This window comes from Mizuhopecten yessoensis, unplaced genomic scaffold, assembly GCF_002113885.1.
Source record: "Mizuhopecten yessoensis strain PY_sf001 unplaced genomic scaffold, ASM211388v2 scaffold5825, whole genome shotgun sequence".
Classification (NCBI taxonomy): domain Eukaryota; kingdom Metazoa; phylum Mollusca; class Bivalvia; order Pectinida; family Pectinidae; genus Mizuhopecten; species Mizuhopecten yessoensis.
In genome coordinates this window covers 83,204-95,768 of record NW_018406242.1, presented here as the reverse complement: position 1 = coordinate 95,768, position 12,565 = coordinate 83,204, and the positions used below count along the sequence as shown (strand labels likewise).

At 39.1% G+C, this 12,565-nt stretch overlaps 3 protein-coding genes across 5 annotated transcripts in view; 2 read left to right on the top strand and 1 right to left on the bottom strand.

Annotated features, from left to right (window-relative positions):
- LOC110451149 (leucine-rich repeat-containing protein 40-like) overlaps window positions 1–9,303 on the bottom strand; it is a 156,969-nt gene extending 147,666 nt beyond the window's left edge. For all 3 annotated transcript variants that reach the window (XM_021499011.1, XM_021499012.1, XM_021499013.1), the window contains exon 1: window positions 9,081–9,303. In XM_021499011.1, the coding sequence (XP_021354686.1) occupies window positions 9,081–9,231 (151 nt within the window). In that variant the 5' untranslated portion in view covers window positions 9,232–9,303. The remainder of the gene's footprint in view (window positions 1–9,080) is intronic.
- A 707-nt stretch (window positions 9,304–10,010) lies between these two features.
- On the top strand, window positions 10,011–11,745 carry LOC110451153. Its single transcript, XM_021499015.1, has 6 exons — window positions 10,011–10,064; window positions 10,632–10,765; window positions 10,891–11,038; window positions 11,199–11,264; window positions 11,403–11,535; window positions 11,663–11,745. Exons 1-6 carry the CDS (start codon window positions 10,011–10,013, stop codon window positions 11,716–11,718), a joined length of 591 nt encoding a protein of 196 aa, XP_021354690.1. The 3' UTR covers window positions 11,719–11,745.
- A 222-nt stretch (window positions 11,746–11,967) lies between these two features.
- On the top strand, window positions 11,968–12,331 carry LOC110451152. The gene has a single exon (XM_021499014.1). It carries the CDS (start codon window positions 12,040–12,042, stop codon window positions 12,298–12,300), a length of 261 nt encoding a protein of 86 aa, XP_021354689.1. The 5' UTR covers window positions 11,968–12,039; the 3' UTR covers window positions 12,301–12,331.
- The last annotated feature ends 234 nt before the right edge of the window (window positions 12,332–12,565 follow it).

The following is a 12,565-nucleotide window of genomic DNA, read 5'->3' as shown; positions in this document are numbered from 1 at the left end:
ACTGATGTTTATGATGATACTTAACCAGTGACAGTTCTGTGTATTACCACTGATATGTATGATGATACTGATCCAGTGACAGTTCTGTGTAGTACCACTGATGTTAATGATGATACTGAACCAGTGACGGTTCTGTGTAGTACCAATGATATGTATGATGATACTGAACCAGTGACAGTTTTGCGTGGGACCACTGATGTTTCTGATGATACTGAACCAGTGACGGTTCTGTGTGGTACCACTGATATGTATGATGATACTGAACCAGTGACAGTTTTGTGTGGGACCACTGATGTTTCTGATGATACTGAACCAGTGACGGTTCTGTGTAGTATCAGTGATGTTTCTGATGATACTGAACCAGTGACGGTTCTGTGTTATAAGTACCAGTGATGTTTCTGAGGATACTAAACCAGTGACGGTTCTGTGTAGTATCAGTGATGTTTCTGATGATACTGAACCAGTGACGGTTCTGTGTGGTACCATTGATGTTACTGATGACTTTCAATATAGATTTACATGTATTTTCAAATTCTTGATGTTTTCCCTGTCAAACTTGGGAGTAAACATCGTAGGTCACTGGACTTAACACTGAAGTGAACAGGAGTGCACTGCAATGGTTTTGTCTAGTGCACTTCCTTTTTCACTACATGTGCACTACAGAATGCACTAAATACCAAATTCAGTTTGCTCCCAACTGTAGCTCAATTGGCAGTGTCAGTATAGAGTTCTGAGGGTCCCAGATTTGAACCCTGGTCTGGCCATGTATTTTTCCATCTCCTGTTACATATATAACAAGAGAGGAAAAAATGCATACCCAGAATGGGATTTAAACCGGAGGCTTCTAAGCTCTAGATGGACTCTCTGCATTAAAGCCATTCTAATCTCTGTTGAGTACTGTAAAACATATAGTTAGATAGAACTGGACTCTTTCAATCCGATTTATAAACAAAAGCAGTACCAGCAAAGGTTCTTTTGGTGGCATATTTCTGCCATTGACTTTCGACTTGTGAGTTACTGATGTTGACGTAATTTTTAAAAGATGTCATCATAATCTATGAATTTGTTGCAATAACGTTTAAATTATGTCAATATATTTCTACTTTTTTTCAAGATCATTATGCCAAGATAATTATCACGTAAGTAGGTAACTTTTTATTGCGTTAATGCTCCGATTTGACATAGACTTGACACTTAATTATTTATGATGGAGACAAAATTGGGATAAAATCCCGTAGTCCCTATGGTAGAAGAAAGATTTCAAAGGTTCTATCTATATTTTCCCACTCCTTTGCCTCTAAGGAGGACCACACCCACCGTTTATACAAAATTGAGTCCCCTTATTCCAAGGATGCTTCAGACTAAATTAGGATAAGATCCCTTTTTTTTATTATGGTAGAAGAAGGTTTTAAAAGTTTTACCTCTATTTCCCCTATTGGGCCCCTCTCCTCTGCCCCTAAAAGGAGAGGGGGGGGGGGGGGGGACACCCATCGTTTGAACAAAATTGAGTCCCCTTGGCCTAAGGATATTCCAGACCAAATTTAGATGAAATCACGTCATCCCTATGGAAGAAGAAGGATTTTATAGCTTTACCTCTATTTCCCATATTGGGCCCCACCCCTCTGCCCCCAGGAGGGCCACAACCACAGTTTATACACAAGAGGCCCAGAGGGCATGTATCTCTCACCTGGATATTTATGCAGTCATAGCAAATTATTCTCACTAAATGTTATACTGTATTACAAATATTTAAATCGCAAACTTTGTCGGCTCAATCCATTGAAGCTACAAGCAAAATAATATTAAATGATTATAAGCTTTTCAGTTCTTCAAAAAAGGTTGTTTGAAGTGTTTGATATATTTGTCCCCGTAACCTTGTAAGTAGCTCATGTCATTTTCCTTCTCAAACTTTGTTGGCTCTATCCCAAGCAGCTACCAGCCGAATATTATGAATCCATGCGTTTTAGTTCTTCAGAACAAGTCATTTGAAGTGTTGTTGACCTATGTGACCTTGAAAGTAGGTCAAGGTCATTTTCATTTGCAAACTTAGACAACCTCAATCCAAGGAAGATACTAGCCAAATATTAAGATTCTATACCTTTCATTACTTCAGAAGAAGTCGTTTGAAGTGTTTGACATATTTGACCCCTGTGACCTTGTTGAAAGTCAAGGAAATTTTCATTCGCAGACTTTGTCAGGCTCTTACGAATGAAGCTTTCAGCCAAATATCATGAGTCTAGGCCAGTCCATTATTCAGAAGTCGTTTGATGTGTTTAATATATTTGACCCATATGACCTTGAGAGTAAGTCAAGGTCATTTTCATTCTCAAACTTTGTAAGGTTTAACCAGAAGAAGCTACCAGCAAAATATTAACACTCTTTGACCTTCATATCTTCAGGAGAGGTTGTTTAAAGTGTTAGACACATTTTACCCATGTTACCTTGAAAACAGGTCAAGGTCATTTTTGTTCTCAAACTTTGTCAGACTCTTACAAATAAAGCTTTCAGCCAAATATCATGACTCTAGGCCTGTCCATTATTCAGAAGAAGTTGTTTGATGTGTTCGAGATATTTGAACTCTGTGACCTTGAAAGTAGGTCAAGGTTGTTTTCGTTATCAAAATTTGTCAGGCTCTTTCCCAAGAAGTTGCCAGACAAATATTAAGATTATATATCTTTCAGTTCTTCAGAAAAAGTAACTTGAAGCATTTGACATATTTAACTGCTGTCACCTTGAAAGTAGGTCAAGGTCATTTTCATTCTTAAACTATGTTTGGCTCTTACCAACGAAGCTATCAGCCAAATATCATGACTCTAGGCTTGTCCATTCTTCAGAAGAAGTCATTTAAAGGAAAAGTTGATGGAAGACGGATGGATGACGGACACCGCACCATGACATAAGCTCAATTGCCCTTTGGGCAGGTGAGCTAAAAATTGAGTCCCCTTGGCCCAAGGATGCTCCAGACCAAATTGGAATGAAATACGGTAGAAGAAGGATTTTGAAAGTTTAACTATATTTTCCCATTCGGACCCAACCCTCTGCCCTCAGGAGGGCCACACCCACCGTTTATACAAAATTGAGTGCCTTTGGACAAAGGATGCTTCAGACTAAATAAGGATAAAACTCCTTATTCCCTATGGTAAAAGAAGGATTTTGAAAGTTTACCTCTATTTCCCCCATAGGGCCCCGCTCCTCTTCCCCCAGGAGGGCCACATCCACAGTTTATACAAAATTGAGTCCCCTTGGACCTAGGATGCTCCAGACTAAACAAGACTAAAATCCATTAATCCCTACAGTAGCAGATACATTTTATAGGTTTTAACTCTATTTCCCCAAGTGGGCCCCACCCCTCTGCCCCTAGGAGGGCCAAACCCACCATTCACACAAAATTGTGTCCCCTTTGACCAAGGATACTCAAGGCTAAATAAGGACAAGAGCCCCATGGGCCTAAACAGTCACCCGAGTCCTACAGTACTCATTTTTGTTGTTGAAATATGAAGTGGAGACTCTTACGAAATATGAAGTGTCAGACTCTTACAAATAAAGCTTTCAGCCAAATATCATGACTCTAGGCCTGTCCATTATTCAGAAAAAGTTGTTTGATGTGTTCGAGATATTTGAACCCTGTGACCTTGAAAGTAGGTCAAGGTCGTTTTCGTTATCAAAATTTGTCAGGCTCTTTCCCAGGAAGCTGCCAGACAAGTATTAACATCATATACCTTTCAGTTCTTCAGAAAAAGTAACTTGAAGCATTTGACATATTTAACTGCTGTCACCTTGAAAGTAGGTCAAGGTCATTTTCATTCTTTAACTATGTTGGGCTCTTACCAACGAAGCTTTCAGCCAAATATCATGACTCTAGGCCTGTCCATTCTTCAGAAGAAGTCATTTAAAGGAAAAATTGATGGAAGACGGATGGACGACGGACACCGCACCATGACATAAGCTCAATTGCCCTTTGGGCAGGTGAGCTAAAAATTGAGTCCCCTTGGCCCAAGGATGCACCAGACCAAATTGGAATGAAATACGGTAGAAGAAGGATTTTGAAAGTTTAACTATATGTTCCCATTCGGACCCAACCCTCCGCCCCCAGGAGGGCCACACCCACCGTTTATACAAAATTGAGAGCCCTTTGACAAAGGATGCTTCAGACTAAATAAGGATAAAACTCCTTATTCCCTATGGTAAAAAAAGGATTTTGAAAGTTTATCTCTATTTCCCCCATTGGGCCCCGCTCCTCTTCCCCCAGGAGGGCCACATCCACAGTTTATACAAAATTGAGTCCCCTTGGACCTAGGATGCTCCAGACTAAACAAGGCTACAATCCATTAATCCCTACAGTAGGAGATACATTTTATAGGTTTTAACTCTATTTCCCCAAGTGGGCCCCACCCCTCTGCCCCTAGGAGGGCCAAACCCACCATTCACACAAAATTGTGTCCCCTTTGACCAAGGATACTCAAGGCTAAATAAGGACAAGAGGCCCATGGGCCTAAATGGTCACCTGAGTCCTACAGTACTCATTTTTGTTGTTGAAATATGAAATGGAGACTCTTACGAAATATGAAGTGTCAGACTCTTACAAATAAAGCTTTCAGCCAAATATCATGACTCTAGGCCTGTCCATTATTCAGAAAAAGTTGTTTGATGTGTTCGAGATATTTGAACTCTGTGACCTTGAAAGTAGGTCAAGGTCGTTTTTGTTATCAAAATATGTCAGGCTCTTTCCCAGGAAGCTGCCAGACAAATATTAAGATTATATATCTTTCAGTTCTTCAGAAAAAGTAACTTGAAGCATTTGACATATTTAACTGCTGCCACCTTGAAAGTAGGTCAAGGTCATTTTCATTCTTAAACTATGTTTGGCTCTTACCAACGAAGCTTTCAGCCAAATATCATGACTCTAGGCTTGTCCATTCTTCAGAAGAAGTCATTTAAAGGAAAAGTTGATGGAAGACGGATGGACGACGGACACCGCACCATGACATAAGCTCAATTGCCCTTTGGGCAGGTGAGCTAAAAATTGAGTCCCCTTGGCCCAAGGATGCACCAGACCAAATTGGAATGAAATACGGTAGAAGAAGGATTTTGAAAGTTTAACTATATTTTCCCATTCGGACCAAACCCTCTGCTCCCAGGAGGGCCACACCCACTGTTTATACAAAATTGAGAGCCCTTGGACAAAAGATGCTTCAGACTAAATAAGGATAAAACTCCTTATTCCCTATGGTAAAAGAAGGATTTTAAAAGGTTTACCACTATTTCCCCCATTGGGCCCCGCTCCTCTTCCCCCAGGAGGGCCACAACCACAGTTTATACAAAATTGAGTCCCCTTGGACCTAGGATGCTCCAGACTAAACCAGGCTACAATCCATTAATCCCTACAGTAGCAGGTAAATTTTATAGGTTTTAACTCTATTTCCCCAAGTGGGCCCCACCCCTCTGCCCCTAGGAGGGCCAAACCCACCATTCACACAAAATTGTGTTCAATTTGAGCAAGGATACTTAAGGCTAAATAAGGACAAGAGGCCCATGGGCCTAAACGGTCACCTGAGTCCTACAGTACTCAGTTTTGTTGTTGAAATATGAAGTGGAGATAATGATGTCAATCATCCCTATCACAATTTGAGTAAAAAATAGTTAAAAACAAGTTTCTTAGCCTGTGATATGGTTACCAATCATGGCCGAAAAACGGAAGAAATCTCACTGCAAGTTTAGCATTCTTTTTTTGAAAAACAAATTTACAGGTTTTTTTCTGTAAATGAACCACATTGAGTACTCTTCGTCAAAAATCAAGAAACTTTCCAGATGAAAGATCTGAATTTTTAAATATCACTGGAAACTGTAAAAATTGTACCAATTGTGGTCGTGTGACGTTAGGGTAAACTGATCGTGAGTAGGACATGATCGCGAAGTCGGAGACATTTTAACAAGAGGCCCAATGGGCCTGCATCGCTCACCTGGTATAAATCTCACACTTGTAACCTTAAAAGTGATCTAAAATAAAGCTACAAGCAAAATAAAATATCAGTATTTATGATTAAAATTCATTCAAAAGAACCTGTTATTTTTTTTTTAAACATTTCACCCCTGTGATTGAAAGTCAAACAAAGTCATTATGTTGAACAAATTTTGTAGCCTTTCATCTCAGGATGCAACTTGCAAAGTATCAACATCCTGGGACCCATGGTTATTCAGAAGAGGTCGTTAAAAGATTTAAACATATTTGACCCCTGTGACCTTCAATATAAGTCAAAGTCATTCACTTTAACAAACATAGTAGTCCTTGATCCCAGCATGCTACTGACTAAATATCAACATCCTGAGCCTTTTGGTTATTCAGAACAAGTTGTTTATTTATTTTTTTATATTTTGAACATATTTGCTCCTTGTGACCTTGAATATGATTCAAGGTCATACAATTAAACAAACTTGGTAGCCCTTGATCCTAGTATGCCACTGACTAAATATCATCACCCTGGGCATTTTTGGTTATTAAGAAGAAGTTGTTTGAAGTTTTTAACATATTTGACCCCTATGACCTTGAATATGGGTGAAGGTCATTCATTTGAACAAACTTGATAGCCCTTTACCCCAGCATGATACTGGCCAAACATCATCACCCTGTGCATTTTGGTTATTCAGAAGAAGTTGTTTAATGTTTTGAACATATTTGACCCCTGTGACCTTGAATATAGGTGAAGGTCATTCATTTGAACAAACTTGATAGCCCTTTACCACAGCATGCTACTGGCCAAATATCATCACCCTGGGCATTTTGGTTATTGAGAAGAAGTTGTTTAAAGTTTTAAACATATTTGACCCCTGTGACCTTGAATATGGGTGAAGGTCATTTATTTGAACAAACTTGATAGCCCTTTACCCCAGCATGCTACTGGCTAAATATCATCACCCTGGGCATTTTGGATATTGAGAAGAAATTGTTTAAAGTTTTTAACATATTTGACCCCTGTGACCTTGAATATGGGTGAAGGTCATTCATTTTAACANTGAAGGTCATTTATTTGAACAAACTTGGTAGCCCTTCACCCAAGCATGCTACTGTCCAAATAACACCTCCCTGGACAGTTTGGTTATCGAGAAGAAGATGTTTAAAGTTTTTAACATATTTGACCCCTGTGACCTTGAAAATGGGTGAAGGTCATTAATTTTAACAAACTTTGTAGCCCTTCATCCTAGTTTGCTTCTGGCCAAATATCATTATATTTACCCTAGGCCTTTTGGTTATTAAGAAGAAGTCGTTTTAAGTAAAATATTGACGCCGGACGCCGGACGGACGGACGGACGGACGGACGACGGACGCCGCGCCACGGCATAAGCTCACTTGGCACTTCGTGCCAGGTGAGCTAAAAACGATTCAAGATCCGTTTCCATTAATCTCTGGGCTTATTCCTTTCCGTTGGTCTAATCCTTGAATCATGTACTCTATGCGAGTTATCTCCCTTTTTGTATCTGATCCCTTTTTGTATCTGATATAGTAAGCTTCGAACCGGGAGAATACAAACACATGGTAAAATGCTGAAATTTGACTCTATTATTTTAAGATAAACAACTTTTCAATTTTAGTTTCTTAGGATATTAACGACATTTCGTTTTGCTTTACTGAACTTTTGGGTCATGGTTTATCAAAACAACAAAAATAGTCTGTTTGGAACGTAATATGTTGCTATATATTTCTGGAATGAAAGATTTATTTACAATGTCATTTGGATATTGAGTCAGACACCTCAGTGAACCGTAATGATAATGAGTCGGACACATTGTCCAACTCAAAATCACAAGAAATATGCTTCAAATTTAGTCTTTGATTGTGCAGCGGTATTTCTTAAAATTATATGAAATTGCTAGATCTTGAATTTTATTCAACTTATTTATTGAAATGCACTTTGTTATAATTACTAGGATAAATAGTCCAAGAACTTATGATATGTATTGAACATTTTAAATAAACCATTTAATCTGTAATATTTCAGAATCCAATTTTTTCAGCTACCGTAAGGTCGTCAACAATGTCAACGAATCTCAGCTATGAATTACATGCATTTTGCACAGTTCATGTTTTCCGATAGCACTGCCAACTCAACACCCGTCGTCCCTGAAACCATGGTTCGCACTGACCTAAATATCGTTACCGGTTACAGTAGGCCACGACTGTGTTGTGGAATTGCCACATAATCGTGGTCTTCGTCTTCGTTGCTGGTGCCGTAGTTCTTCTTGATAAGAAAACGCATCTGTTCCGCCCTTTAAACAGCCTCTTTCTTCGCCAGTCTTCCCCTGAGCCTGATATAACACAGTCTACCGCTAACTGTCGGCTGCCATATTTGTTTACCGCGGGTTCCTGACATTTGCGTTTCTGGTTCTATTTTTATAAGTGCATCACATGACTTTTCAAAATCACTATCCTGCTCCCCATTAGGTTACAAGTGTATAGGAAGGTGTTGATTTTTTATATTACGACACACACAAAAAAAATGTATTTTTGGGCATGCTCCTGGTACTTGAAACCACAAGAGAAAATACAGGTATATCTATCATGAAATAGACCTTTGAAAAAACAATTTCCCTATATACCTAATTCCAATAGATGGTATAGTCCTCTCCCAACTGTCAGGGTGATCACCACACCGTGACATTAGAACAATATAAGAGCGTTGACCATTGACCACTGACATGACGGGTGGAGACCCTACTAATAAAATCAGTAAAAAGAAACTGTCCGACTCACGGTCAGTTTGTGTCCGACTCGTGATCAGTGCTGGGGTTTTACATATATTTGACTTGTTTTTAAGCTATTCTTCGTGTATGAAAGCAAAAGACATTGGTAAACCCCCGAGAGATCCGATTGCTTCCAATCGGGTTCCTTTACGTTCAGGCTGTTGTAAAATGTTGATTCACGATCAGTTTACCCTATAAATTAACTTTCAGCAGACACCGTTTTTACATATATGGGGAAAGTTGTATGATAAAAGTTTGCTAACATATGGTTGTTCGCCTAATGGTATTAATCCTCTTTCCTTAGATCTTTGCTAGAGACGACCTCTCAATCACAGAATGTTCACCTGTAGCAAGACTACGACCAGACAGATTCAACTGTCCACTTTTTCTCGCTTGTTTTAGGATTGTAGGGTGTATAGTAGATCCATTCTTTGTATCTTCTTTTCCAAATCCTGGGTTCAACACTGGTCTCCCACGTCGTCCTCTTGTTGCCATGGTAAATCAACCACTATTTGCCAAAAGGACAATATTTACCAAACAGAAAATGTTGAACCTCGAATACCGGAAGGTTCACACTAATTAAGCTTACAGCTCCATTTCCGGAGAACTCGTACCAGGAACATACAATACAATAATACACTTTATTTAACGTCGGATATTTAAAAACATTTAACAAAATATTTAACATTCCGGGTTATATATCTGTACCCAAATCGGGACACTTTTTACATAGATATCAATGTTCTATAAATACCATATATCGTACACGCGTCTAGTCATCAGTTTCATCAAGCTATGTCTCGTAATTATATATATATACGCGTACGTGACCTGCTAGACACGGTATTTGGTTATATCGGCCCAAGGTAATATCGGCCCTACTATGTATCTATATGTTAAATACATGGGATTTATACATTTATAATAAGAATTATATTTAAATAAACACATTAAAGGATTTATTTAATTACGTACTGGTGTTGTTGTTTTGTTTTTATTGCCTTACATAAACAATGATGTTCACCTACCAGACTTTTGTTATAGGTGAGTAGCTCTTGAGTACCTCATAATTAACTCTTGAGTACCTCATCACCGCCTCATCTCCAGGTAGCCAATCAAATGTATTGATCACTCACGCAAATGGCGATAAATATGACTGATTTTCTTGGACAAATCACTTTCAATCGACTTACATCAATTGAACAACACTTTGCACCTAATCAACATGAGCGACAACTGTGTTCATTGTGACCGTGTGGTGAGGCCGAGGCAGCATGCGTTGCAGTGCGACACATGTAGCAGATGGCAACACAGGACATGTGATACTGGTATGTAATTCAAATATAGTTTCCATTTATGGCCGAAAATATGGTTTCGTTCAATAAAAAATACGAAAATTCTTTCGGCCGTAAAAGGAATAAATTCTTCGTCGTTATTAAAGTAACTTGATTTCATTAGATATTTTTAGCCCATTTACAAGTACAATTATATAATGAAATGAAATCAAGTTTCTTTAAATATGTATATTTCATTTATGGCCGAAATATGGTTTCATTTAATACTAGCGCTCGTACAAAATACATGTACGGGCACTGAGTATCTAATGAAATCATGTTTCTCATAAGCATGTACACGTATGTCGATATTTGATTATATTAAATATTATATGTCCGCTCCACATGTCGTCGGCGGTCATATAATGTTTGATAAAGTCAAATTGTGTATGTTCGTGTACATGTAGGCCGAAACTATGATTTTATTAATACTGGTGTCCGAACATGTAGAAGGACAAATAGTATATAATGAAATCAAGTTTCAAATGGAACACCATAACGATAATTAATACATATTCTTTTACAAACAGTATAATACAATGAGTTTAATCTATACTTCAGGTTGATCAGGAGTTCCTTGGATGTCCAGATTTCGTCATCGGTGACGTGAGTGCGGATGGCCAGCGACACCTGATGTTCGCCACTCAGACCCAGTTGAGCCTTCTCAGACAGGCTCGCCGATGGGAGGTTACAAAGCAAAGCAAGATACATTTATATCCAAATATATATATTAAAATATTAAATATCTTAGTGGAAGTTGTTTTTTACCTTTGAAATCGTGTATTTGTTGTTTATAATCATTTAACTTTGTTTTTCAAAGGTATATGGATGGGACCTTTAAGATCAGAAAGGAGCCATTCACTCAACTATGGAGCATACATGCATTCCTTCAGAAAGACGAGTGTTTGAAGCAGGTGCCGCTAGTGTTCGTGTTGATGTCTCGACAACGAGCACAGGACTACGTTGCTGTAAGTTATAACAATGCAATGATATAGATTAAATTGTTAATTCAAAACATAAAAACAAATCAGCTAAAGCGGACAAATATAAAGTATCAAAAAAACACTCCACATATAACTATTGACATTAGCTTTATTCGCCATTAATTAATCTGTTCTTCCTTTATAGGTTCTTCGTCGACTCCTGGAGGTCCTCGGGGATCCGGCAGTGGAGGGAGCAGTGATGGACTTTGAGCCAGGTAAGTTTGATGAAAAGCGGATATAAAAAGTTGCACTAAACATCAGTGAATCGTACATGGAAACAGTTATTTGTTATGATTAAATAAATTGTCAAAACTAATTGTGGCGTAACTCATAAAACTATTTTTTCATTTCCGCCTGTTGGAACGCCGTCAGAACCGTCCTTCCAGGAGTGGATCTTCGGGGCTGTTCTTTCCACTCGTGCCAGGCTGTGATGAGGAAGGTGGCGAATCTCGGACTCAGGACAACCTATATGAAACGTGAAGGTGCGTATAATATGACGACGACGACGATGATTGGTGTTGCAACAAAATAATAGGTTTCACCTAGAGTTTCATATATGTCACGCCTTTATGTGTTACGTCATTAGTATCCTACTGATTGGTGTTTCAGGTGTTCATTGCTTCATCAGGAAACTCCTGGCACTTCCCTTCCTGCCTGCCACCTAGATCGAGCCAGCCTTTGCTCGGATGATGCCCTTAGCATCAACTCCAGAGCTGCGACAGCTGGTAGAGTACCTGGACCGGGTCTGGTTCCGGAGCTCCGTTTGGACTCCAGCCAACTGGTGTGTGTATCGCCAGTCTGTTCGTACTAACAACGATGTCGAAGGTATGTACTTCGTATATGTTAATTCATTACGACTTTAAATAAAAATGGATACATTTCACTGGCAGTTTAAAATATAGATTCTACATGTAATTAGTATTTTGTGTACCTATGTTTGATAAATTTTATCATTATGATTTCTTTTTACAGGATGGCACCGCAGGATGAATGGCAAGGCCGGTCGAGCGAACCTCCCCTTCTACCTCCTGGTCCCTCTCATGAAGAAGGAAGGAGAGATAGTGAATCTTCAGATGCGTCTCGTGGGAGAAAACCTGTTGGCTCGCCACCAGACCACCACCTACAAGCGTGTACAGGGCAAGATCTTTGCCCTGTGGGACCGGCTTGACTCTGGTGATCCGGACAACCGCCTCACAACATCAGACTTCCTGCGGAAGGTGGGAAACATCTACGCACCCAGAGAGTGATCATTTCGGACAAATAGTGTAGGACAGTGAAAAGGACATATATTGTTGAATAGTGAAATAGTGCGCTGAATAGGACAAATAGTGTAGGGCAGTGAATAGGACAAACATAATTGATCATTTTGAACAAGAATTAATCACTGATTAAACAAGAAAATGCAGCAAAGCTGCTGGACACCAAACCTGTTTATGAAAATGACTTACTGACAGTCCATCAACCACGAGGGAACAAATCCTGCATGCTTGAATCTATTTAATCATAATCATA